This window comes from Enoplosus armatus, chromosome 20 (assembly GCF_043641665.1).
Source record: "Enoplosus armatus isolate fEnoArm2 chromosome 20, fEnoArm2.hap1, whole genome shotgun sequence".
In the NCBI taxonomy this organism is placed as follows: Eukaryota; Metazoa; Chordata; class Actinopteri; order Centrarchiformes; family Enoplosidae; genus Enoplosus; species Enoplosus armatus.
This window is the reverse complement of record NC_092199.1, coordinates 4,840,197-4,867,708: the sequence shown is the minus strand read 5'-3', so window position 1 is coordinate 4,867,708 and position 27,512 is coordinate 4,840,197. Positions and strand designations below refer to the sequence as shown.

At 43.2% G+C, this 27,512-nt stretch overlaps 1 protein-coding gene across 1 annotated transcript in view; it reads left to right on the top strand.

Annotated features, from left to right (window-relative positions):
- The window catches only part of sdk2b (sidekick cell adhesion molecule 2b), a 72,530-nt gene that overhangs the window by 32,694 nt on the left and 12,324 nt on the right, over positions 1-27,512 (top strand). Inside the window, exons 12-41 of the mRNA XM_070926696.1 lie at positions 1,967-2,143; positions 3,219-3,355; positions 4,117-4,264; positions 5,458-5,598; positions 6,278-6,459; positions 7,045-7,160; positions 8,279-8,474; positions 8,884-8,982; positions 10,401-10,592; positions 12,058-12,179; positions 12,384-12,493; positions 13,504-13,654; positions 13,817-14,054; positions 14,910-15,025; positions 15,221-15,410; positions 15,630-15,728; positions 16,352-16,546; positions 17,307-17,508; positions 17,950-18,053; positions 18,973-19,043; positions 19,675-19,807; positions 20,469-20,525; positions 21,205-21,306; positions 22,336-22,451; positions 22,845-23,031; positions 24,475-24,612; positions 25,063-25,224; positions 25,312-25,437; positions 26,373-26,537; positions 26,684-26,824. Coding sequence (XP_070782797.1) covers positions 1,967-2,143; positions 3,219-3,355; positions 4,117-4,264; positions 5,458-5,598; positions 6,278-6,459; positions 7,045-7,160; positions 8,279-8,474; positions 8,884-8,982; positions 10,401-10,592; positions 12,058-12,179; positions 12,384-12,493; positions 13,504-13,654; positions 13,817-14,054; positions 14,910-15,025; positions 15,221-15,410; positions 15,630-15,728; positions 16,352-16,546; positions 17,307-17,508; positions 17,950-18,053; positions 18,973-19,043; positions 19,675-19,807; positions 20,469-20,525; positions 21,205-21,306; positions 22,336-22,451; positions 22,845-23,031; positions 24,475-24,612; positions 25,063-25,224; positions 25,312-25,437; positions 26,373-26,537; positions 26,684-26,824 — 4,313 coding nt within the window. The remainder of the gene's footprint in view (positions 1-1,966; positions 2,144-3,218; positions 3,356-4,116; positions 4,265-5,457; positions 5,599-6,277; positions 6,460-7,044; positions 7,161-8,278; positions 8,475-8,883; positions 8,983-10,400; positions 10,593-12,057; positions 12,180-12,383; positions 12,494-13,503; positions 13,655-13,816; positions 14,055-14,909; positions 15,026-15,220; positions 15,411-15,629; positions 15,729-16,351; positions 16,547-17,306; positions 17,509-17,949; positions 18,054-18,972; positions 19,044-19,674; positions 19,808-20,468; positions 20,526-21,204; positions 21,307-22,335; positions 22,452-22,844; positions 23,032-24,474; positions 24,613-25,062; positions 25,225-25,311; positions 25,438-26,372; positions 26,538-26,683; positions 26,825-27,512) is intronic.

Below are 27,512 nucleotides of genomic sequence, written 5' to 3'. Positions count from 1 at the left end.
TTTTCTTATTGTCAAGAAAAGACTAAAATAAACAATGTGTTAGGCTGCCTCTCAATAATTTCAATGGTTTCATTTTTTAAAAGGCTCACTTATTTCTTGAAACAGCAGGGCACTATAGTTTTAAGCAAGTGTAAATTGTGCATTTGTTGGGGACTATTTTCAGCCGTGTATTAATACACGTGCACTAGTGTGTAGCAGGACTGTGTGCACTATATGGGATCACCACGCTATGGCACAGAGGAATAAGATACATCAGGGTTTGGCTATGGAGGCAATACGTGCTAGTAGGATACATGTTGTTCTGATCTTTTCATGGGATTATTTGATAGTCAGAAACATATAACATATCGCCAGCCTTATCCTTTTAAAGTGTCCACAACATTCATAGATCAAAAGTCCAGGAAATGAGTTTCACAATCTGAAAATCATAGTTTTAACTTTAACACATTTCTGTGTATTTGCTATCCTCCCTGAGCCAATTTAGCCTATAGATCTGTTCAGGAAGAGTATTATTAAAGTATTATTATAAAAGTATTATTTATTTCTCTTATTCTGTGCTGCTGCTATGCTCCACTTCCCCCGCAGGAATGTTAAGGGTTTCGCTGAATGCTCACAAACACATAGATAAATGCACTGAAAGGTAAACACTGCTCAAACACAGAAAGCTGTGTCCCAGACCTCTGACCTAGACATGCAGTTCGTACAAAAGCAAACACCTCTGCTTGTTAAACATGTTGATAACCGCTGTGCAGGTATGTCATCACAAGAAAGTCGCTCTCGCATACCTCCAGCTTACAACTGCAGTCCAAACAGCCGTTCCACTGAACTCCAAACTTGTAACCGACATCAGTAGCGATCAATAGACAATTCTGTCCCTTTCTACTCAGAAGAGAAGGCTACATCTGACGCTACGTTTGAGCTGTGCAGTTTTGATGAGTGTTTGAAATGCAGCCGTCAGCCGCTATGATATGCATGCAGGGCAGCTCTGATGGCGAGTTTGAAGAGACAGAGGGGAGAAAGATGAAATACCTGACTAGTGACATATTCTTCTCGGATTGTGGTGGAATAAAAGATATCTTACGATTGTTTCTGTCCGCCTGGGCTGTAGTTTAATCTTTCAGCAGAAAAGTAATGGCAACAACTATCTGTTCTCTTTGACTGAGTGGGAGTTACTTACTAAGCAAGTTACTGAGCACTACAAGTTATATTAACGCCAGTTTTTTGTTTGTTTTTTTGCTGAAAACGAGCACATGAAACTGTGCAAGTCTCAGTTTACAGTTTAAGGATGAAAACTCAAAGTGAGTGATATATTGAGCTGCTGTCGTCACCTGTTCAGTTCGTTACTTTTTACGTTTTAATGCACTGATAATGAGGTAAATTCAGGGTGAACAGATGTGTTGTGTTCAGGCCCACTCGCAACTCTCTGTCGACTCTGTTTGCAATCAGGCTCTAAAGTTCACTTCACCTCTTATTTATTTATGTCCATTATGACTGTTAGTCATGATAACATTTTAGATTTGGGGATTGCAGACTCTGGCTGCACTACTTTCTCTTTGTTAGCACTCAAAGACGAGTGTTTGAGATGATTCATGTTTAATTAAAGTTTTTTTGGAAAATAGTAGCAGGCTTGCACTCATTGCCCTGTTTGAGGTTGTTGTTGCCCAAGTACACATTTCCCAAATCTCTAAAGCGGAGGCGGTGAGTAACAGAAACACAGTGTATTGTGTATGTGAATAACACCCAGGTTGACAAATACCAGATTTCCCTTTAAAAAGGTGTAGTTAGTGCAACTAATAATTGTTAGTGTGTTTAAACTGACTGAGTGATACTGTTGAAGGAACGAAGATGCAGCAGATGATGGTGACGATGACGATGGTGATGATGACGATGATAATGATGATGATGACTGATGACTTTAATGACAATACCAACAACAGGCCAGCTGACGGATGACTTTATGTTCCAGGCATGTCTGGGAAAAAGAGGGCTTGATGATCAGCGTCCAGTCCAGCCCCCGCTTGCGTCTGGATGCAGACGGCACCCTCCACATCTCCCAAACCTGGTCAGGTGACATCGGCACGTACACATGCAGAGTCACGTCCGTTGGAGGCAACGACTCCCGCAGCGCACATCTCCGCGTCAGGTAACCACGCTCGCCTTCATCACTCGCCCGGGTTTCTATTTTCTTCTTTTTCTCTCACATTTTTGTCTCTCCAATATTCTCCAGTGTTGAGACACAGGAAGGAACATGCTCTTTGAAGCAAGACAATGCGCACACAGACACACACATATATGTGCACACTCACACACACAGACACACACACACACACACACACACACACACACACACACACACACACACACACGTAAGAGCCAGAGACACTCACGCTCTTCACCACCAACCTTTCCCTGCCATTCTGCCTGTTCCTATTGACACCTCTGACTCATTTCCACTTAAATGGCACCTGCTCTTCTTCATCTCCCCTGTCCTCATTCTCACCCGACACACTTCTAGCCCCAGGGGACCCCCCCCACCCCATTCTCTATATGCGAGACTACACACACAGGCACACACTCTCACTCCCACAAACACTTTTGTATTGTTTTTGTCATCTCAAATCTTCTCTCGCTCCAAAACTTTGCCTGCTGTTGTACTTTGGCACAGAGTGTGTCACTGCGGCAAGTTTGAATATGAATGAGACATCTAACTTTACGTTTGCCGAACTGATTGACTGACTGATTGTTTATGTCTTTCTTTTCCCCCCTATCGGCCGTCTCGTTTGACTGAGCTACTGTCTGTATCCGTTCATTGCAATAAGGTTTATCTACCAATCTGTCTGTCCTTATCTGAATTTATGGCTGAAGGAATTAATGATCCCCAGCTTTGGCCTCATTTATTCACGTCTTTGTCTGTGAATTGTCTTCCTATCTGTCTCCTTATGCCTTTCAATCCATTTCCCCCCTTTGGTGATATCTATCTCGTTTTGTTTGCCTGTGTGTCCATCTTGACAAGGAACCATCTTTGCTGTCTTGTCTTGCCACATTTCATCACCTGTCTAACTGATCTCTCTGTTATAAAACATTCAGCTTTGCTTCAGACAAGACAAGAGACGTTCAGAGAAGACAGAAATGCTCGGTAACTCTCTGTCCCCGCGGAGGATTTGCTGTGATAGGAGAGATTCTTTTATTTATCGAAGTTGTCCCGATGTTCCCTGCAGGCAGCTGCCCCATGCCCCAGAGAACCCTACAGTGGTGCTGAGCACATCTGAAAAAAGAGCCATCGACCTGGCCTGGGCCAAGCCTTTTGATGGCAACAGTCCCCTCATACGCTACATCCTGGAGGTTTCTGAGAATAGTAAGTCACATAATATCCAGTATTTTACAGTCATGCATCCATGCATTGCACCCCTCTCTACCTCATGTGCTGTGTACCCTTTGTATCAGTTTACACAACTTTAACATCTATGAATTATTTATAATGAGTTGGGTTTTGGGGAGAGGAAAATTGGCTCTTGGGCATCAACATTGCAGCAGCGAGTGAAAAAGCTGTTAAATGTTGCTTGTTTAGATTCTTTATTTCCATGCAACCAGGCTTCTATGATCTCAGTGTTTTTCCCAAAGAGCTTAAGTGCAAAGCAAATGCAGCAAAAAACTTGAAAAGGAATTTAAAAGCATGATCAATAAGACTAATTAAGAATGTCCATCATTGCTTTGAATCCCAAGTTGGATGTGTAAGCTACACTACAGTCTGACTTTACAGCTCTGCATGTAACAAGCGCTTTCAACTGAAGTTGACGTACTGTAGAACTGTGTTGGACATCTAATCTCCAGCACGTTGTGCTCCTGCTATTCTGTCTTCTCGCTTCTTTTTCTTCTCAGCATGACTTGTTTTATTTACTGAACTTGAATTTTAAATTGTGATCTGCTTTGACAAAATGATTGCAGGCATGAAAGTGAAAATCCCGTCTGAATATTAGAGAACTTGCTAGAAATGTTCGATTCCCTCCTTAAAAAAACGTTCAATTGTTCAGGATGTTAAGGTGAATGGTTACCATAGCAATGAATGAGATGCATGTACGTGTCGAACAAGGTGTAACAAGGTTTTCTTTGTTCTAGACGCTCCCTGGGCCATCCTGCTGACCAATATTGAGCCAGAGTCCACAGCAGTGACGGTCAATGGCTTGATCCCGGCGCGCTCCTATCAGTTCCGCCTCTGTGCCGTTAATGATGTGGGGAAGGGGCAGTTCAGCAAGGAGACAGACCGGTGAGCTAAAGCCAGATCCTATATCTATCCTACCACTCCACATCAACACTGTAACAGGTTTTTTTGTTCTTTTTATCCAGGTTTTTCCAAAATAGAGAAATACAAAGTGCAAGTAAACAGTTTCTTTTGTAGGGGGGCTTCAAGCTATACCATGAAAAATCTTTTTATCTATTCTTTTGGTTTAAAATCCATCTAAACATTCCTCTATGATAGTATGATTTATCAGAACACCATTTAATTGCCAATAGTAATGAGAAATCTGTCAAAAAACAAGAGTCACCTGCAGAACTTTGTGGCTGTTAGTAAAAAGTACATTGTGCTCATGAAATACGTTTCCTAGACAACCAGTTTGACTGATCCCTTCAGTCAAGAGTCAGTGAAGAGGGATGTAAGTGTAAGCCGTTCAAAGCAGACACACACACACACACAAACATGCACAATCACATGTAAACACACATTCACACACACAAACGCCCACACGCTCTCACATTCTGGGAGCCGCAGGAGGGATTTAGGTTTGAGGCGACATTATGTTTGGCCTCTCTGCGGCCTCACACAACTTCAAGCATTCATTCCTCCCCCTGTTCCCAACCCCCCCCCTCCCTCCATCAGTCTGTCACGCTGCCTCACGCTGCCAGCTCCCTAGCCAGAGGAGAGCCACGGGGGGTCCCGACTGTGTGTTCCAGGGGGGCTAGCACAGAGCCCTCTGTGACGCCATTTGGTACTAAGTCACCACCACTGATCTCACTTCCATCTCTCACACGCATCTTCTCCACAGGCACTCGTGGTGTTTTATCACGGTAAATATATAGCGGTCAGGTGGATGAATAGCCCAGGCTTCCTATGGCTTCCTCAGATGTGGTATTAAGGGTGGGCACTGTGCATAATTTGGGGAGCAAAAGCACACAAGGGATGCTCAAGATTTTTAACAAAGGCAACAAAGTGTTCAGAACCAGTGGAGAGACAGAAAAAGAAGGTTTGTCGAAAGTGTGTCAGTTGAAGTTCTACAGGTATTTAGGTTTAAATTGATATGCTTCATTTGAGCTGTTACATTATTACAAAGCTTGATGTTTTTAGCTTGAAATAAACTGAAGCTGTGTTTGTGATGATTTTCAGAAAGAAATTGATCCTATTTCTCACTACCCTCGCTCTTCATGTATGCATGTGTGTTTGTGTGTGTGTGTGTACTGCAGTGTCTCTCTCCCAGAGGAGCCCCCCAGTGCTCCTCCTCAAAACGTCATTGCTAGCGGTAGGACCAACCAGTCCATCATGATTCAGTGGCAGCCTCCACCGGAAAGCCACCAGAACGGCATCCTCAGGGGCTACACCGTCCGGTAAGTTCCCTGTTCTTAGTTGTTTGATTTCATATTGAATTTGTGACATTGTGACCTTTGTGAAGACATGGTGAAATAAAAGCCTACCCTTCTCATGTACTCCGTCACACACTAAAATCCCCACCAAAATGTTCTTGATCCATTTAATAGTTTTTAACTGAACTTCCAGTCCTATGGTAAGCTGCTGGAATTAAGTCACACACATTATGTTTCACTTGAGAGCCCCTACAGTGTCAGTTAACACTGCATTTAAAAAATAATTTAGTCTGAGAGAAAACTCCAATTTAATGACTTTGACTTCAAAAAACTTTAGCGACTCTTATAAGCAGAGTCAGCAATATGCCAAACTGACTGCAAACCCTGTAAACATGTAATTAGTTTGGTTTTCTGTCAGGCTTTTTATTCATTACATCCAAATGAAACAGCAGGTGTTTTCCAGACAACAGTCAGTGCTGTCAGTGGTTTTTAATTGCTTGTTTGCTGGTGCTTTGTCTCCCCCTAGCAGGGAGTCTAGTGTACTGCAAGTCATGGCTCAAGCAACGAAGTGCTGGAATGTCCCCTCTTTGTCAGTGAACCCTCTAAAATGTCAAATTCAGGGTGCAAACAAGACCGCAAACACAGATTTCTCATGGTTTTAGTTTGTGGTCCAGCATTCAAAGTTCATGTATGTGTATCTCAGGTACCGTCTGACTGGGCTGCCTGTGGACTACCAGATGAAGAACATTTCCAGTCCAGATGTAACCAACCTTCTTCTGGAAGACCTCATCATCTGGACTAACTATGAGATCGAGGTGGCGGCCTACAATGGGGCCGGTTTGGGCACATTCAGCCATAAAGTCACTGAGTGGACTCTGCAGGGAGGTGAGCACTCATATCGTCAATGTTATTGATCCAAGAACAAAGCTGATATGCTGACTAATTTCTTTCTTAATTATTGAAAGTTTCGTTTTCAATGAGTCTGCGTTTATCTGTGTTGATTTTAAGGAAGCTGCTCTTTTAAGCATGATGATTATTCATGATTAATGAGGCTGGGATGCAACATCCTGCAAGTGCAGTGTTATTATACACAGTTTATTTTTAATTCTGACTGAAATCATCTACTAAAAGCCAGTGGTGACTGATGTTCAACTGCATTAGCATTCATTCTTCTTTGTAAGGGCCACACAAAGGTGTGACACCCCCCTGTAAGCTATAAGCAGCTCACACAGTCACAAACAAACCCACAGAGAGCGCTGGTATTAGCTGTAAGTGTCATCAGAAAGAGAGTGATGGCAGTATCTGCCCTGACCTGTGCAGCAGCGATCAATACTGACATCAAAATAGATGCAGGCAGACTTCCAGCAGTCGACTGAAAACTGCACTCACACCTTTGTTTTTGTCTCTCCACTGTCTCTCCCTACTCTTCTTCCCCTTCCCCTTTTGTCTTCCTCTCCTCGTCCATCCCAGTACCCACCATCGCCCCAGGCAATGTGCAGGCCGAGGCGGTCAACTCGACAACTCTCCGTTTTACATGGACGGCCCCTAACCCTCAGTTCATCAACGGCATCAACCAGGGCTACAGGGTCAGTAGCTGCCGCAGTGCCATCACCACCAGCCATCTCATCCATTGACAGAACTGTCAGAGCTGAACTTGTAGTATCACATATCTCGTGTAGCAAGAGGGAGAGAAAAGCCAACGGGCAAAAAGATATTTGGTGCCATCGTGAAAGATGGACTTTATTCACCCATTTGTCAGTCAGGGGTCATTCTCTTCATCTTTGCAACCATTTTTCGTATGTTTTATTGTGAAGCTGCGCCCGTAATGATAAATGACTTCATTATTTTGTCATGGGCTCTTGAATATAGTCCATCTCTCTGTCTCTTGTGTACACTTCACTGAAACAAATGTAGCCCACAGGGAATCATAATGCCACATCCATATGGCAGTTTTATTTTTATGTTGATTCTATTGAGGCTTAATTATGTCATTGGGGTTTTTCTTCCTTCCCTTTTGTCTGTCAGTTCAATAGCGCTCCGCAGGCCTTACTCAGCTGGGTGGAGGGGTCACTGTACAAACCCAATCTGAATTTTAAAAAACTGATTTTCCTCCCGGGAGAGACTCGAGCTGCATCGAGAAACAAAAGGGAGTTAGAGGGTGTGAAAGGTGATAGTGAAAGTGAGGCAAAGGAAGAAGAGAGGTGGAAAAAGACAGAGAGAGAGAGAGAGAGAGAGAGAGAGAGAGAGAGCAGACAGCATAGAGGCAGACAGTCAGGCATCTTTCCCTCTGACATCCTCTTGCCAACTCTTTACTTCACTGGAAGGTCCTTCACTCTGGAAACTGGAAACAAACCCAATAGACCTGCCTTTGGGACTCATTACCTAAGCACCTAATTGGTCGATCCAAGTCCAATTTGTAGATGCTATATGGTCTGCAGTCAACATGCATGATGGGATGCTATCATGCCTCTCTTGAGCCATTTCCTTCCAGTCAAAACCTCTTCAGGGCATCTTTCTAAATATGTTTGGCAGAGCTATGATGCCAAATAAGTCCTCCGAGTGGCTCAGGACTACGACAACACTACTGTTAGTTTTATGAGAGTAAATGTGTGATAATTGTTACAGTAAAAAAAAAGGTTAGCTGCTTTATTTTCTGCCGTCTGGGTAATTTTCTTCCCTCGCACTTTTTGTTTGTCTGTTTTAGTTGCTGGCCTGGGAACCCGGCAAAGACGAAGACATTGCTATGGTAACAGTGCGACCGAATTTCCAGGACAGTGTCCACGTGGGATATGTGACAGGTCTGAAGAAGTTCACAGAGTATTACACCTCTGTGCTGTGTTTCACCACGCCCGGAGACGGCCCCCGCAGCCCGCCCAGAGCATTAAGGACACATGAGGACAGTAAGTGACTTTTCTTCCGCAGTTTTCTCTCTCCTGTGGTGGCGAGGGGACACAAGCGTCTCACAGTAACACATCCTCCGGGCAAGATCTATTATTCATGCAGAACGAAGTTGTAGAGAAGAGCTAATGACTGAGTATATTCTACATCCAGCCAGGATCATCATAATTGGGACTTAGTTTCCTTAGAGATTATTAGTTAAGCTTTAAAAAGGTTTAATTTCCCTCAACTTGTCATCAGACGACAGCGATTACCTTGATTTTTCTTGCAAACACATTTAGACTGCAGATGCTGTCACCAATTTGTGGCTATGTCCAGTATGCCAACTTATCAGCAATGGATTTATACTTTATGCAAAGTGTCTCATTCGCCCATTGGCCTTGCTCATTATTCTTATTTGTCCCTGTGCAGCCCCCGGTGCTGTGGGTCACCTGAGTTTCACTGAGATCCTGGACACCTCACTCAAAGTCAGCTGGAGTGAGCCCAGCGAGAAGAATGGAGTTCTCACAGGTACATTCCCTTCACTCCAAAATTATACTTGTAGTAAGGTTAGAAAGGCAGAAAATAGCAGCATGTCCAAGGGGGTATTTGTCAGAGCTCTACTGAAAGAGCCCAATCACAGGAGGCAGCACTAAGGTGACACTGACACTGGAAGATATTGTTTTGGGTTGCCTTTTAACAACTGTTTGACCTCATTTAGTGAGCCCAGCACATGTTGCTCTTAATGTGGGTACACTTCAGACAGCTACTTTATTGTTTGTTGTTTATTTCATTTGCGTCATTGACATGCTACTGCCTAGGCCGTATGAGCTTATAAGACATCAAATATTCCATTACAGCAGTGAGACAACTCTTGTCAGAAAATAACATAACGTCTTACATAAAACATTACAGTGCAAACAAAGAACATTGTCTCCTCTCCCAAGCTCTGCAAATAGAATCTGTCACAAAAATAAGAAGAAGAAAAAAGCAGAGATGAAGGGCATTCTACTAAAGAAATGTATTGCTCTTAAATCATCATACTGTTTATAGAGCGATAAAACGTCAAATTGGACTTAACAGACAAAGCCGTTCTTCCTCAGGGAGACCATTAAACCTACCTGTTTCGATGGCAAATGGTAGTATGTATATATATAGTATAGCAGAACAGTGCAGAAAGAGATCTTTGGCTTTGGTTAAGTGTTGCTTCTCATAAGGCTCTCCGCTGGCTGTTTTATGAGATTTGAGGTTTGGTCTTTCTTCACGCAAAAGGAACAATTTGTGCTGAGTGTCAGAAATGATACTGTAACCTGTTTTGAAAAATAAAAGGTAAATTCATCTTTAAAAAAATTAGATTTCGCCTCACTTTTCAAGGGATGCACATGCAAAATGTCCTAATTTGATATCTTTCTAGCGAGCCACTGTTACTTCTATTCCAGTTTACATAATGCTGTTATTTAATTCTGTACAAACTTTGAGCAAACAACAAATGCCCACCAGTGACATTAATATTCAAGTGTTTACTAAGGTTGAGATTTAGCAGCATATTGTAAAGTGTTTTCCCAAAACATTTTAATGTGCTGCACGCTCCCAGGAGACAAACACTGACATGCCATGTGAAATTATTGATTTGGCAAGAAATGCTGCCTAATGCCTTATGCAATCACATGAAAAGAGCTGCTGGCCAAGGAGCAAATTGCATTAACTTTGAGAGGGTAAGCGTGTGTGTGTGGATGGGAGTGGGTGGAGGATGTGTGTGTGCAGGGAAGTATAATCAGAGGCTGATTTAATTTGCTATATTCAATTTTTGATGAAGTTAATTTAATATTTCTGTTAGCTTGCCCCGTAGCATGCGAGCTGAGAGCCGCTATTATAGTAAAACTGCTGTCGAATTTTCCCTGAGAGGATTCTCTGTCTGTTGCTGTCAACCTGTCTCTGATGCTCGTCAGGTTACAGAATTTCGTGGGAGGAGTACAACCGAACCAACACCAGAGTTACCCACTACCTGCCAAATGTCACCTTAGAGTACAGGGTCACTGGACTCACTGCTCTCACCACCTACACCATTGAAGTGGCAGGAATGACCTCCAAAGGCCAGGGCCAGCTGTCCTCCTCCACCATCTCCTCCGGTGTCCCACCAGGTGAGTAACCAAACAATCACTATAGACCAAATGCGTTTTTTTCTCACTCAGAGATGCCCGGCTCGGAGATTTCTGCCTCCATCTTGGTACATTTGTGGCGTTCACGTCACTAAAACAATATTGACATCTCTTTCCAGAAACAATGTTCCACTTATTGTCTGGATAATAAAAACACTGGATCCTACGTTTCCCATAATGCAACTCAATGGCATCTTTCATTAGAGCCTCCTGCCTCCTAAATGCCCTCCTTCAAACTCCACATCTCCAGTTTATAATGCAGACTATCAGGGTTCATTGTTCAACACCTGGGAACCTTTATTGAACCTTCCCTTCCTGCATATTTACTGTTTCACATTAAACTCAGTGGACACACTTCATGTTGTCTGGCGCCAGACACAATGAAATCCTACCCCAGTCACCTCAGCTGGGACAGAAAAAGAAAAACACCAATACCCGTATCTGCCCCACATCCGCAAAATAATAGCTCCCACGAGAGCATTACGGACAATTACAGTGTTTAATGATTTCATTTTTGCAAAATTGCGTAATAGAAGTACAATGCCCACATTAATTACGAGAGCAGCATTCAGAGCCTGTACATCTGTGAAACCTGTGAACCAGCAGTTACAGTCCCCAGAACGGTGATTACTCTCATTGTATGTAAAGAGAACATCAACGTGCCTGCGACTGTACCGTAACAATCCAGCTACAAGCCACCTCAATAATCAGTCATGCAAATGATTTAGAGGTGGTAATTTTACTATGCCACGCTTAATCTGCATTTCATCAGGGTTGAATACATCCGCATTTAAGCAATCTTGGAAAAAACTTGCTTAGTGTGCCTATGGGAGTGATTATAACTTTTTAATGTTAGGCCACTGCCCACACTCCAATATGCCACAGTTTGACGTTAATATCTTCAACTAGGATTTATGTAAACTATAAATTATTTGATGCACAAGCACAGAAAAACATCCCTACGCACACAAACAAACAGTGATATTCATATACACAAAAATGCCCTCCTGCTGTTCTTTGAATTCACCATTTTCAGATTTGTTTCCCCTCCAGGATTTCCTGGGAATAATCCATTCTTATTGTTTACTCAGCTCAAGTATAAACAGTGGGATATCAGAATGGTATCTCCAGAAAACTGCAGTGTAATTGACATTCATGGCATTGTCTCCGCCTGTGTACTGTGTGTAAGCATCTCTTCCAAATCTAATCTGCTTTTGCTGTCTTAGCTGAGATTTGGAGCGTGAGGGAGATAAATAAGTGCAGTATCTGTACGGCCATAAGAGGGCGCCGTGGTAGATAGATTTTCCTGAGCAAAGTCCACAAACCAAAACCACCCTGTGTGAGAGGCAGCCAGACAAAACTCACCTATAGTAGCATCAGTTATTTGCTCCCTCAGTCATTTTCTGTCTCTCTCTCTTTGTCCAACTTTGGCTCTTTCCCTCCACAGAGCTTCCTGGCCCTCCTACCAACATGGCAATTTCCAACATCGGCCCACGCTCTGTCACCCTGCAGTTCAAACCTGGCTATGATGGCAAAACTTCCATTTCCCGTTGGCAGGTTGAAGCCCAGGTGAACCAGATTTAAGTTCCAATTTCCTTAATCATGTGTTACTGCTTTTGGTGTCGTCTTCCTTATATTGGATTGTTTCAAGATATTGCCACAGATATGATTTCAAGATTCACTACAGATCTCGTTGACTTCTTCAGATAGAGGGCCTCGCAGTGCTTGTGGTGTCTATTGTATTTGTCATGCTCTCTGTTGTCTTGGTCCCAGGTGGGTGTGGTAGGAGAAAACGAGGACTGGGTGATGGTCCACCAGGTGTCCAACGAACCCGAGGCTCGCTCCTTAGAGGTGCCAGGTCTCAACCCCTACACCTTCTACAGGTTAGCCTACTGGGACCTGTGTCTGCTGCACCACGTTTGCCTCCATTTATCTGCAATGGGCATCTGAATGTAGCCAATGTTTGGTTAACGATAAACCTGCAAATGGGCCCAGACTTAGCCTAGATGTCTAATTTTAATCAATATCCCCTGCCAGGCTCCCTACAAATGAAATAAATAAAAGTTATAACTAAGTAAATATATACAAAAGCACAACAACAACAAACAAGTACACATGTGGCTCAGTACATATTCTCCAATAGCAGAACAAGACAAAGGCCCAAAACACATAAAATGTTGATTTGCTGTCACTGTACTGTTGACTTACGCAGCATAGTGCATTATTGTAGTAATAGAATGGCCTTATTAGGGATGCACCTGCTCATGATTTTACCCATTATAATGTAATGCCAGATAACATAGAAAGTAAGCATGTGCAGATTGTGAAAAACAACAGATGAAGGTGTATCTGCGTTTCAGTCTGTCGGCTAATTTCAGCTTATCCCCGGAGCCTTGTCTTATTCTCTATTCCTTTTGATTTCGATACAAGCTTGTTATGGAGAGTGTGATTTTAAAATGATTTTTTCAGCGTGCACATGATCGTTATCTCGGCGCAGTCTGCTTGTTTTCCATGATCACATTCAATATAACCAATGAATATTTCACTGAGCCGATCCCTGAAGACCTACAACAGCTATAGTTCACATCATTCCAACATCAGTGCTGCAACTTTACATTTCAGTGGAGTTAGAGCTCACGTTAGATCAGGATTTAGTTTTTTTGCATATTCAGGCTGTAACACAAATAAGCCCTCCACTCATGTTCATACTGCATTCATATTCACTGCTCTGATCTCAGTTCCAGTGCAATAAGCCTCATGTAAGAGGATGCACACAGCGAGCACTACAATAATGCTGCCACTTCATTTCAAGTTTCCAGATCCTGCGATTTCAGTTCAAACGAAACCGTCCTTTTGCAGAAGTTGCATTATAATGTTTAACTCCAAACACCAGGTTCCGCATGCGTCAGGTGAACATAGTGGGCATCAGTCCTCCCAGCCAACCCTCCAGGAAGATCCAGACCCTGCCGGCCCCTCCTGACATGGCCCCCGCCAACGTCACCCTGCGCACCGCTAGCGAGACCAGCCTCTGGCTACGATGGATGGTAAGTAGGAATCTGCTTCCCATGTGCAAACCATCTCTGAATTATCCATTACATTTCTTAATTATGACGTTACGCAATAAGAAAAGCGTCCTCAATCTAAGGAGTCTGGCCTGTTTGGACCCACTTTTTCTCTCCAACCCCCCTCTCAATGTTCATGCCCAGCCTTTGCCTGAATGGGAATACAACGGGAATGCAGAGCAGGTGGGCTACAGGGTTCAGTACTCCCGTGCGGGCTCACAGGGCCGGGCGCTGATCCACATCATTGCTGACCGTCTGGAGAGAGAGTTTACCATCGAGGACCTGGAAGAGTGGACGGAGTACGAGGTCAGGGTCCAGGCTGTAAACGGCATCGGGACGGGGCCCTGGAGCCAGCCGGTCAGAGGCAGGACAAGGGAGTCTGGTGAGTTTGCACCTCATCTGTCATCATCAGTGAAAAACACTGGTTTTCTGATGCATGAAGATCGGATGATCTATGATCTTACAGTAATACCATAGCATTGCTCATTTTTGTTTTTTTCGCGAAGTGTCAAGTTGTTGCCAGGAAACAACAATGAAATGAGGATTTATTGTAACCAATCACCCACAGCAACATGCACATTTCTGTACCATAACCATATCTTCATTGATTTTCTCGAAATGGAAAGCACCCTGATTACTTTTCTAATGTTTATTTCAACATCTCTATGGAATATCTACATTATTAGTCATATTAGAAGTAGCAAACATGCACTTACACTTTGCCATATGTTACATTTAAGTGTGAGCAGACTGTTTCCTGGTCTTTTTAGCAGCTCACTGCTATTTAAGCAAAAACACTTCTTTTCCCTCCTCGCTTCTTCTTTCACATCGCCCACCAGACGCTGGGTAGTAAGGAATGGAAGGAGTGAAGGAAGGAGTCTGAGGAAATTGAGAACACATGGACTCGAATGTGGCATTCCTGTGCTCTTTTTTTCCACTCACTCCAGCAAATTCTTAGGAATCAGTGCATTATGTCCAGGGATGAGAGCCAAGGAGGAGAAAAGGCCTATTCTTGAGTGTTTTTTTTGTCAGCAGGCCTGGAGGGTGTACCAGGATATCAGAGGCAAACACACATGATATAACCATAACGGATCACTCAAACTGCCTCTCTGACAAACACCCACAGTATATACACATACACACAGGGAGCATGACAGATTAATTTTAGAGAATATATTGCAAACAATGGACTATTCAGGCATAATGTTTTCGCCTCTCTGCTCTCTTTGTTCTCCAGTCCCCTCCTGTGGACCCACCAATGTGTCTGCCTTCGCCACCACCTCTAGCAGCATCCTGGTGCGCTGGTTTGAAGTTCCTGAGCCCGACAGAAATGGCCTCATTCTGGGCTACAAGGTCTGTTTGTGCTGTTATTCACTATTTATTTACAGAGCAGTCAAAGACCTCTAATTAGTCTTAAGAAATGTCATCTATTTTTAGGCAGTTTACAAAGCAGCAGGGTGACAGTATGAGAGGCCATTTCTCTTGCTTAATTTCCAAATTCACTTTTCCCCCAACTTCTCTGTATCTCCTGTCTCCTCGCTGGATCAGGTGGTGTACAAAGAGAAGGACTTTGACAGCGCGGTCCACTTCTGGACAGTGGAGGGGAACGCCACCCACAGTGTCCAGCTGACCGGTCTGGGGAAATATGTGCTCTATGAGATCCAGGTTCTGGCTTTCACGCGGATTGGAGATGGACGGCCCAGTTCTCCACCCATCCTGGAGAGGACTTTGGATGATGGTACAGACTCAGCATTATGACATTATGACGTGAAATGACGCACTGACAGCAGGGGTGTAGCAATAATTTTAACCAAATGACATAAAAGAAAACTGTAAATTTATCTTGGTGACCTTTGTGCTTCAAGTGGGGGATATATCTTTAGTTTTACACATTTGAATCTTGAGTAACTTCTGAGTTGTTAAAGTATTATATGTTATTTCTGTCAACTTCCTGCAGTGCCAGGACCTCCAGTGGGTATCCTGTTCCCTGAAGTGCGGACCACCTCAGTCCGGCTTATTTGGCAGTCCCCCTCGCAGCCCAATGGCATTATACTTGGTTAGTAACATACAAGATCCTTTTCTGTGTGGGAAGATGTTATTTTATTTCTTATATCTCAGTTTTATGTGTTGAAACTTCACTAAAGAAAATCTACAATGTAGTCCAGAAACATCAGTATCTTTTGCAGCAGTATTAGTAAATGACCTGGAAACTAACAAATACTGCAGATTTAATGTGGCGGCAGGCCCACAGGTGTAGTTCCTGACGACTCTCAACATACTCTTGTAATGTTTTTTTCATCTTGATGGACTGCACAATATCAAATGTTGTTATTGTCCGGCATTGCTGTAAAGGGAGATGGATTCTCTTGCAAGCTAATTGTGTATTTCCTTGTGAGCATTTGATTCATTATACATCTGTCAGATAGATTATTTTAAACTGTACAGTATGACAGACCCGCACAGTAGCATGCAGGAACAGATGTCCTCATTTCAGAGGAGACAAAGCTGCTTGTTGCACAGTTTGCTTTTCCTCTAATTGTTCGGAAAACCAACACAAACAACAAATACCTCAAATACCTCAAATACCTCAAATACATTTTTCAGCCTAGATTTAATTTACCATTGACCGCCTTATGACACGTCCAATAAGATAATGTTTGTCTCTTTTTTTCTCTCCAGCCTACCAAATCACATACCACCTCAACTCCACCAATAGCAACACAGCCATAGTGGACGTGCTGAGCCCCAGCGCTCGCCAGTACACAGTGACCAGCCTCAAGCCGGAGTCCGTCTACGTGTTCCGCATCACAGCGCAGACGAGGAAGGGCTGGGGAGAGGCCGCCGAGGCACTGGTGGTCACCACGGAGAAAAGAGGTAACTGTAACTCTCTGAATGTGCGGTGTATTTTAATACTAGTGCTGGATATTTGGCGGATGATTATACAATTTGAATGAGCACATGAAAAGAAAGTCATTATCTCTAATGGTGTTTTGCAAAGTGAAGTGGTATTTTGAAGTGTAATAGTAACATAACTTGTAGCTCACTGACAAACAGGAAACACAGTAACAGCTGTATACATAATTCTGAGAGCAGACGCAGGTGTGTGATCTCAGTAATGACACAACTTGTAGAGAGCTGTGCTAAGCCTTCTTTGGACTCAGTTCATTTCCAGTTAACAGTCCAGTTAGCAGATGTGTTTTCTAAAGGAGTGTTTGTGCCCTGTGGGTGTTTATCGGAAGCGCTCTGATGCAGTCGTGAGAACGAATCAGTCCATCTGCTTCCCTCAAGGCATGTTGTAGATTGTTTACTCTGCAACTTTCATTTCTCAGCTACTTTTCATTCATCAGAATCGCACTTTTTTTTTCTTGTCTGTGCATCATAGCCCATGCAAATATGAGTGAGCGAAAAGCAAAAAGTGTATTTTTTTCCAAAACCATTTATAAGAGCTCGAACTTTTTTCTTCAATTCTCCATCCTGCCTTGTATTCCTCCAACCAACATCCATTTCCTATTCATTCCCTTAATCCTCTGATCCCACTCTATCCTTGACACCCAATTTTAATTTCTCTCATCCAACCCCTCTGTTACCCAATGTCCGTCATTTACCCCCTCTGTCTGTGTGTCCGTCCCTCCAGCTCGTCCCCAGCCCACCAGCCGTCCCATGGTTCCTCAGAAAGACGTCCAGGCCCGCCACGTCTTGCTGTCGTGGGAGCCAGGCAGCGACGGCCTCTCCCCTGTGCGCTACTACACGGTGCAGCTCAGAGAGCTTCCTGAGAGAAACTGGACAGTCCACTCTGCCTCTGTCAACCATGAGGCCACCTCCTACATAGTATCTAGGTAGAGTGTACATTATAGCTTTTATTTCGAACATTTCTTCCCCTTTGTTACAACAAATATTGTTTCTATTTGTTCTCTTTAGATGTAGAGGATAATACTAAATGAAACAACACAGTCTCCACTTTAAGTCACTTAAATATTCCCTCGGCTGTTGTATAGTTGGCAGATCAACAATATCCTTATATGAAATAATGTTTCCAGGGTATTACAGTCTGGTTAAGAACATAAACAATGGTATGAACTAGCCACAAACATTTAGGGTGTTAGGAAAGAAATTCAGCAAATGCGGCAGTCAGCATTAAGGTCTCAGTTTGGTTGAAAAACTTGTAGCTCCAGTGAGACTCCATTTCTCTTTTGATGTCTGTGGCTTAAAAGGTTTAAGATCCAGTGCAGTAGTTTATCATCCAGACTGATGTGCTTTCCTGTGCTTCCATCCCTAAGGCTGAAGCCCTTCACATCCTACCAGTTCAGAGTAAAAGCCACCAATGACATAGGGGACAGTGAGTACAGCGAGGAAAGTGAAGCGATCACGACTCTACAGGATGGTAAGAGTGACATCATGAGAAATCATCTTTATTCACAGCGTAAATGTTTGATGAGTAAATTAGCTTGATCATAAAGGAATCGTTCAACATTTTGGGAAATACGCTGATTCACTTTGTTGCTGAGAGTTAGATTTGAAGTTTGATACCACTCTCTCATGTCTGTATGGTAAACATGAGGCTACAGCAAGCAGCCAGTTAGCTTAGCTTAGCATAAAGACTGGAAAAGGAGGAGCTTGCTTGGTTCAGTCTGAAGGTAACAAAATCCACCTACCAGCACCTCTGAAGCTCACGTGTATCAAGTGTAAAAACAGCATGTTGTGGTTCCATGGGGGGGTTATGTGCAGGACTATTTCTTGGCGGGTGCGGTGACTTCCTGCAGTCTCCATTGGTTGCCAGGCAACCTCACAGTGTTGACAAGACTCCAGGAAGTCACTGCGCCCAAGAAATAGTCCTGCAGAGCAAATCAGTGTATTTCCCAAAATGTCAAACTATCACTTTAAAAGATAAAGTTTTTGTAAGGTACTGTATGTTTAATATGGTAATGTGTCAAATATACTGTATGTACACATACTTAGGTATTTATAGGTCTGCATGAAGAATCCTATTGTTTTGATGCAGACAGTACTGGCAAAGGCAGCAGGTGATGTCATGTGCGCACCATCTGCAGTTACTATGAGACAAGAGGGCAGCATTAAAACCTTGCCAAGCTTTGCCCAGTGGTGCTTTAACCAACTAAAGAAATGCTCTGTCTACTAATCTTCCCAACTGCTATTTGAGACTCATCTGTCAAGGCTTTTCTGTTTTAGCTATTGTGTGTTTATGCTCCATGAATGCCACTGCACACGGATAGGTTTGGCATCTTGAATTGTGCACATTTTCAGCTCAATTTAGCTCATTTATCTCACTTTTATTGCCTCAGCGCCCGACGAACCACCCACGATCCTCTCTGTCACGCCACACACAACAACATCAGTGCTGATCCGCTGGCAGGTAAGAGGAGACAGTATAACTGGGCTTTCTTTTATGTTTCATTGTTTGAAAAATCCATATGAGTCTGAGAAAGTGGCCTCTAATGAGAGACCATGACAGTGCACAGAGTAGGCCTATACTTAAAGACTGGATGCTACACACTTTTTACACACACCCTCCACTGTGTGTGTCTAACAGAAAACACCCTCTCCCACACTCACACCTGAATTAACAGGTCATAAAGAGGAAAACAGGAGGCTCCAAGCCACAGTTTTGTTTTTATGGAGAACACTTGTAGAGTTTATAAGGATAGAGAGGTACTTGTTTTCTCTCTCTGCTTCTCCCCTCTGGCTCTGCTCTGTCATGTTCAACCGTGGGGGATTTCTCCATGTGACTCACCTGCAGATGAGTTCAGTCTGAGAGGGGATTTTTTCTGTTTCATTTACTGTAAGTCTCTTCAATGACGGTACGTTAGAGAGAAAAAAGTAAGAAACATACAAGTAAAATGCTTATTAAGGTGGAATTAGGAATTTATTTGACCTCATTAAAACTGAAAAACTGGGTCAAGTGCAATAGTCTAAGCTTTTTCTGGGCCTCAGTTTTGCAGAGATCTGCTACATTAGACCTTAATCCCCCATCTTTTCCCTTATAGCCCCCCTCTGAAGAGAAGATCAATGGCATCTTATTGGGCTTTCGGATTCGATATCGCGAGCTGCTGTATGACCGCCTCCGCAGTTACTCTGTTCATGCCATCAACAGTGCGTCCACCTGGGCTGAGCTGACCGGTGAGGAGTGACTACAGCTATTGTCGTATTCTACCTCTTACACAAATACATTTTGCAGTATAACATTTTCATTTAGAACAACTGTCATTATGTTGTATGTTGCAGTATTGTAAATGTTCAGTGTGTCATTTTAAATGCTACATCATGAATTTAAAGAAATTAACCAAGGGCAGAAATTGCACGAAATTCAGTGCCATTTTCTCAGCTGGCATTTTTACACAATTATGAGACTGTCACGGATGATTAATCCTGCACAGTCTTTATGTGTCAGCAGCACCATTATTTCCATCAGAGGGAAACTTTCACACAGCCCTATTCTGTTCCCAAGATCTCGCCGCTGGTCTTGACACTTCACAGCAAAACATTTCATCTTGTGATCAGTAGCTATCAGCTGCAAGCTATTATTAGGTTTACTCAGGTGTCACTCTGTTTCTACAGCTCCTTGTAACTTATCCTATAATTTTACTCTCGTTGAGTCATTGTGGGCCTCACTCAGAGCTATGATCACTGTGATTGTGTGGGGGGTTTTATGACAATAGTGATGCCCCTCTCAACAACGAAAATAGCAGATTTTGGACACTAATACAGTCGTCTCTCCACTACCTCCCTCTCATTTCACTTCTTTTTTTTATCACCTTTTCTTTCTCCCTCTGCACTGCAGCCCCCTACAGCATCCGGAATCTGAGTGATTCCACTATGATCCAGTATGAGTTGGACAGTAAGTTTTTGTTATGTCTCTCTCTTACAAAAACACACGTGTACTCAATGATCCAATCCCCAAAGCTAATTAGGTTCACAAAAAGCCATCTTTCTGTTGGATCTCAACATATGTCTCAATGCTGCCTTGAATAGTGATACAGGAAAAGCAGAGTGTCGGGCAAATGAACACAACATTTGGCTGCTTATATTCAACACTTTTATTGAGGCCAATGGACGCACTCTGTCTACAGAAATCCTTGGACAGTGAGTACATAGGCATAGTCCAACACACTCCTTGGTTTGCACATGTCTGCTTATTTGGTTAAACACTACAAACGCAGATGGCCACATATTTCTCCTGTAACCCTGTAAATATAACACAGCACAAAATCAGTGTTTAATTCTCAGTTGCAGTGTTGTGTGGGTGGGTGGTACACAAGTCAGGGATCATATCTTTATTATTGCAGTACCGACTTACACTAATTGTTTGAGGCACCTCAAGGGGGGAGGTGCAGAGATGTCAGCTGACCTCCTCCTGGTTAACAGTGGAGCAATGACAACGACCTTTGCGGCTAGGAAAATTGGGTGTTACATAATTGGTAGCCAATGGGGATTAATCTTTTAAATAGTACAATTCACACTTTGGTGTTGAATACAATCCCTAACTTTATACCCCTGGTTGTTTACTTCTACTGCAGAGCTGAGTAAACACAAGCGCTATGAGATACGCATGAGTGTATACAACGCCGTGGGAGAGGGGCCAACCAGCCCGCCACAGGAGGTGTTTGTGGGAGAAGCAGGTATGTACGCTTCCTGTCATTTCGGTCAACAAAGTCTCAAGTGCACAAATCATTTGACCACCCTCAATGCAAGTGAAGTAGGCTTTTCCATACAGCAGCCGCTCCTGACGACCCGTGTGTTGAGGTGATCTCCTTTAGAAGCATGCTAAGACTTCAGGGCCTGTATTCATAAAGCTTCCTAGTACAAAGAGTTGCTCTTAGTGACGATATTCTGAGAATATTCTTAGTTTTACGACGTTTTCTAAGAATTTCCCCTTACGTTTAAGACTAGATCCTGGTAGAGATAAAAGTTATTCACAAAGCGTCTTAGCCCTTAAGAGAGCTCCTAAGATGAAAAACTGTTGGGAGTAGGGAAGAGGACTTTTAAGAGGCTTCTTAAGCAGAGGAGAAAATGGCAGAAAGAAAGAAAGAATGACGATAAATTAATGAAACACTACAGATTAGCTCGTGCAGGGACATGTTTGTGGATGATCTCATTAGAGATGCGCTCACATCTCCCACCCAACGCAATAATGCTGTAACGCCAGAAATGAAAGGGATCACAACACAAAGATATTTGGCAACTGGGAAAATGCAACAGTGCTTCCAATGCTGGTTCACTGGTTTATTTACATACATTAGGCCTATGGATTTCACTGAGAGTGCGCTTTTATTTCCTCATTTTTGTTTGATCAACCAATCACACCGTTTAAAAGACTGTCATACCTAGCAACAGGGCCAACCACGCCCCCTCACTAAGGTAAAAGTTTCTGTCCCTTCCTTGCTCAGAGTTGCTCTGAGAATTTTCCTGAATCACTCCTAAGATAGGACTCCGTGTTAGAAAGTTTTAGGCTAAGTTAGGAGCGAGTGAATACGGCCCCAGGTGTCTTTCTTAAATCTCAGGGCTGTTCTGTTTAGCTTGAGCAGTTGTCTGCTTTAAGCTGTAATGCTGCCTGTCAACACAATGAGTATGGTAAAGATACCAGAAACTAAACATAACAAAGAAAAAACATTCTTGTCTTTTAATGTATGGTTCATTTATATCAACAGTTCCTACAGCTCCACCCCAGAATGTGGCTATTCAGTCCGCAACAGCCACACAGCTGGACGTGACATGGGACCCTCCCCCTGTGGATGCACAGAATGGAGACATCCAGGGCTACAAGGTCAGAGTCCTACTCTCAAAACCATGTGCCATATTGGGCCCAGGATTACCACCTTTTGTGGTCTTACTTCTCAATAAGGCAACAATATCGTCTCCTGCTTTTATCTTTATATAAACTGTTAAATGTTTTGTGGTTCACGAGAGACTACACCTATTTGATGTTAATCACCATTAAATGCACATTTTTACACTTTTAGCGAACATTGTTTTCCAGCGGGGCTTTCAATGAAAGGTTTAGTCTGCTGCTCAAGAAAACATTTACAGGGAATAAAATGAAATTGCTTTCCCTTGAGGGAGTTTGAAATGGAGTTTTATAGCAGAAGTATCTGTATTCCCTGAACAGCATCTGTAGACATACATTAATATTTATTAATGCCTCTCTTAATCCATGTAGGTTTACTTTTGGGAGTTCCAGCGTAAGAATGAGACAGAGCGACTGCGGACTTTGTTCATGCCTGAAGGAGGGGTGAAGCTGAAGAACCTGACTGGTTACACCACCTATATGATCAGTGTAGCTCCCTTTAATGCAGCCGGGGACGGACCCCGCAGCCCACCGACGAGGGGACGCACTCAGCAAGCAGGTATGTCAACAACTAGATACCAATAAATATGCAAATTCTTTATTCATCATGAATGAGTGCAACAGTCAGAACTACTGCAATCAAGCAATAAAGTAAAACAAATATTTCTGTATGTGATGTACGAACACATGATGGAGAGGTACTGAGAAATGGAAGACAAGCTGAAGACAAATGAGGTAACGGGGTGACATGACTAAAGCAGATAAATTACAGCACGTACAGCCATGTTCATTCATTTGTCATATTTATGTGCTGTTGGTGGTGCTGATGATGTTAGTTTGGAGAACCCTGAGAGTTTTCTCAAAGTGGATGAGTCAACCATGGGGAAAGAATTTGTTGTGAAGATGATGCTAATCGTTGCTGTCAGCATGCCAAACGATGTTAGCGGAACCACACACTGAGCATAAGTTCCTAATCAGCAAACCCACTCTGAACTCATTTGCTGAATCTCCTGTTTTGTCTGAAAAGTAGATGGTGTGAAAATTCTTTGAGCAAGCTTTCTGTCTGCAGGCACACAAACCTCCCCCATGCCCCTTACCCATCTTTCTTTCTCTCTCTCTTTCTGTCTCTCTTTCTGTCTTAAACCCCTGTGTAAAAGGAGCCATTTTTACAATGTCGCTGCATTTTAATATTGTAACTTGGCCCAGTAAAAAGGAAGTAAAAGAAGATGTTCACCGCTTCTTGGTTTCCCTAATGGGTCACTGTCATGAGAGGAGGAAGCAGATGACAAGCTGGATGGGGGAGGAGGGAGGCGCACCGTGGAGATAGTTATCCTGTCTTTTTAGAAGACAAAGGGGCTTTGTCTCCTGCAAGCGTCTCAACTCTTGCTCTACAAGTTTTCAGAAGTGCTGTCCTGGATCTGCAGTGAGAGAAGTTGCAGCAGCAGTTTAGATCTGCAGATGTAGACTTTGCTAAGACATCTGTAATATTTCATTACATTTATTTCCACACCTATTATTTTGTTTGCCTGTGGGGGGTGACCTTCACAAGTTTTCTTGTTGACATTACCGCAAGCGAGTTAAAAGCCAGTTCCATGAGGTATTTCACGAAATGTAAATTATCATTCACAGAAGTTTGTTTCAATTCTCAAAACATGTACTTAATGTCCTTTATGGAAAATCTGTCTCCTTCTGTACAGCTTTAAATTTTAATTAAAGTATTTGCATATATTATGTAGGCTAATTCACAAATATAAATCTGTGATGCTGACCCTCAGTCACACGGTTATCTTTTAGCTGTAGCTAAACTCTATTATAGGCTCTTTAATGAGCCCTCTCTCCCGCAAACAGAATTTTAGTTTACATGGCCTCCCACACACATTTGCACACATTTTTACCACCACATGTCCAAAGATTTGTCACTGGAAAACCTCCAAAATCCCTTACCATAATGTATTGACTCTTTTCCATGCGTCTATTGACCTTTGACCTCTGTGTGTTCCAGCTCCGAGTGCTCCCAGCTTCATCCACTTCAGTGAGCTGACCACCACCTCGGTCAATGTGTCCTGGGGCGAACCCACCTTCCCTAATGGCATAATTGAGGGCTACCGTTTGGTCTACGAACCCTGCACGCCGGTAGATGGTAAGATCTCATCCTTACCCATTACACTTTTCTCTGCTCAAAATGGCTCCTGGCTTGTATAAAAGCTTCATGCACACTACAAGATCTATTAGGATTATACTTGTATAGAATTTGACTTTTGTTTAGATCATTTTAACTCAACCTGGTCAAAATCTTGTGGTGTGCATTTTTTGGGCTGTAAGCTAACCATCCAACCACCTTGACCTTAATGCTTGTATGTCATTGCAACCTTTTACATATCTACTATCATCACAAATGATACGTGACTACAGTGCCAAAATGCAAACATATTTCCCACTACTAATTCCATTACTCTGTGTGTGTGTGTTTTCCTGTGTTGAGTGTGCTCCCACATTGCCTGGCCTGTGTAAGACCTGCTCTAAATGTGGTTTGTTTGTCTAGAGTCCTCAGTGGCCTGTGCCGACTGTCTTCACTCCCCCTCCCCCCCAGGCGTCAGTAAGACAGTGACGGTGGACGTGAAGGGGAGCGGCCCCCTCTGGTTGAAGCTCAGAGACCTGGCTGACGGCATCACCTACAACTTCCGCATCCGGGCCAAGACCTTCATCTACGGGCCAGAGGTGGAGGCCAACATCACCACCGGCCCGGGAGAAGGTAGTGGCTGTGATGTTTGTCTATCGAGAATGTTTTTAATTCTTCATTTTAATAGCTTCACTTCAACACTTTGTTATTCTTTTTCAGGAGCCCCAGGATCCCCTGGAGAACCCTTTATCACACGTTATGGTTCAGCCCTGACCATCCACTGGACCAGCGGGGACCCAGGACGTGCTCCCATCACGCGCTACGTGATCGAGGCTAGACCTTCAGGTGTGTGCCTCAGCTGCATAAAGACACGTCCAGATGATCACCACTTTAGTCATGGATTTGTAAACCTTGCCTTATGTTAGCCCCCTTGATGGTTTGATTAAGGAAAGTGGTGTAAAGTGTCAACATCTGCTGCCCCAGTGTCTGTGTCACTGGTATTTTAATGGGTTATTGATCGTGGCACTGCCGCTGAGACAATTGGCATCTAGTTTCAGTGGTGATGGACAGGCCCTGCCAGGGTTAAGATAGTGATGGATGTAGGTGACTCACGGGGGGGGGGGGGGGGTTTCACCACTTTTGAGTGAAAAACTTGGTCCTAGATTTTAAGGAGGATTAGCAGCACTGTTGATGATAATATATAGCGTAGGTTAATGTCCAGGGGGTGATGGAGGCGGTTAAACCAACCTCACACACACCCCTTCCCCCTCATCTTCTCTTATCCATATGCCAAGGGCCATAACCCTCTGCAGTATCATATAACTTTGATGACTTGTTTTTGTTGTCAAATCAAATTACATTGGCTGTTCTAACTTTTGCCAAAGTTCAGCTACATGACAGATGAACTCTGGTGCTTGTTTATGTTTGCGTACCTCATTAAAAGAGTCAAACTTACAGTGATGTTTACAAGCAGCAATGTGTAATAAATGGTCTCTGGCAGGATTTCCAACGCAACAGTGAGCCATCTAACATTGCTTCATTTGAAATATGGCTGCACCACTATTTATGATGTAGATTTGGTTGCTGTAATTTTTACGTGAGCAGTGAAATTGATGGATTGTGTAATATTTGTAGGAATTATGAATTAGCCTGGGAGCTGCCAGCCAGACCAGAGCCTTATATCAAACAAACAAACAACCTGTTAACAAAGACATATTGACATTGTTCAAATGTTTTGTTGTCTCCTCTGACCTAAAACTGCAACTAAACCTCCATTACAGATGAGGGATTGTGGGATATCCTAATCAAGGACATCCCCAAGGAAGTGACATCACATACATTCAATATGGATATCCTGAAGCAAGGGGTCAGTTATGACTTCAGGGTAATTGGTGTGAACGACTATGGCTACGGCTCCCCGAGTCTACCCTCTCCTTCTATATCTGGTGAGTTTTCATGTATTTGTTTATAGAAATTTGAATTACATTAATTTTCCAACTAAATTGAATTTCCTAAGGCCATTCAGGTATCATAGAATTACAGCCAGTTGTTTTTAACAACTGTGAATTCCAATTTTTTGTGTTTTATCCAGCCCAGAAAGTGGCTCCTTTCTACGAGGAATGGTGGTTCCTGGTTGTGGTGGCTTTGGTGGGGCTCATCTTCATTCTGCTGCTGGTTTTCATCCTCATTATCAGAGGACAGAGCAAGAAGTATGCCAAGAAGTCTGAATCAGGTGAGTGCACACGATGGCACTATTAAATACAGCATTTAACTATTATTAAAAGCCTTGTACCTTGCTTCCTACCCAATGGCAGGGAGGGCCACGAATCTGATGACCTGACTTTTTGTTAACACTTTTTCTTCATAAGACTGTATAAGTGGATTTAATGATTTGCAGTTTTCAAATACTGAGCAGTGAACTTGAGGGAACGTTTTTGAGAGAGCGCTATGTTCTAATTTTGAATGAATCAGATAATTGACTGAGTAGCAGGGGAACAAAGAGGCGGAGAAGGAGAGAAGTAGGGAAGCAGGAGTAGGGGGCATAGTTGTCCATTCAGTGCAGCTCTGACATCAGCGGGTATTTTCCTCAGCTCAGCACTTCTGCCATGGCTGTTTAGCTGCCAGGCAGGGGAGGGGAGGGGGTCCCTGCGGGTCACTGCCCATCTTTCTGACTGACAGATGAAAAACAAGAGGTTCCTTCTCACTCCAGCACAAAGACGCTCTCAAAAGCCTCCATATCCCCCTCTAGGAATCTGGCCCAGGCCACTGGACCTACCCAGTGGTTTTTCTTTTTCTGTGTGTTTGCGTAACCACCAATTGACCTCAAGTAGCCCTGGAGCAACCACGGAGGTCCTGGCCTCCCCCATAAGTCTTAGGATGACTTAAAGTGTTTTTAACCTGTAACATGGCGAGCAACGGCC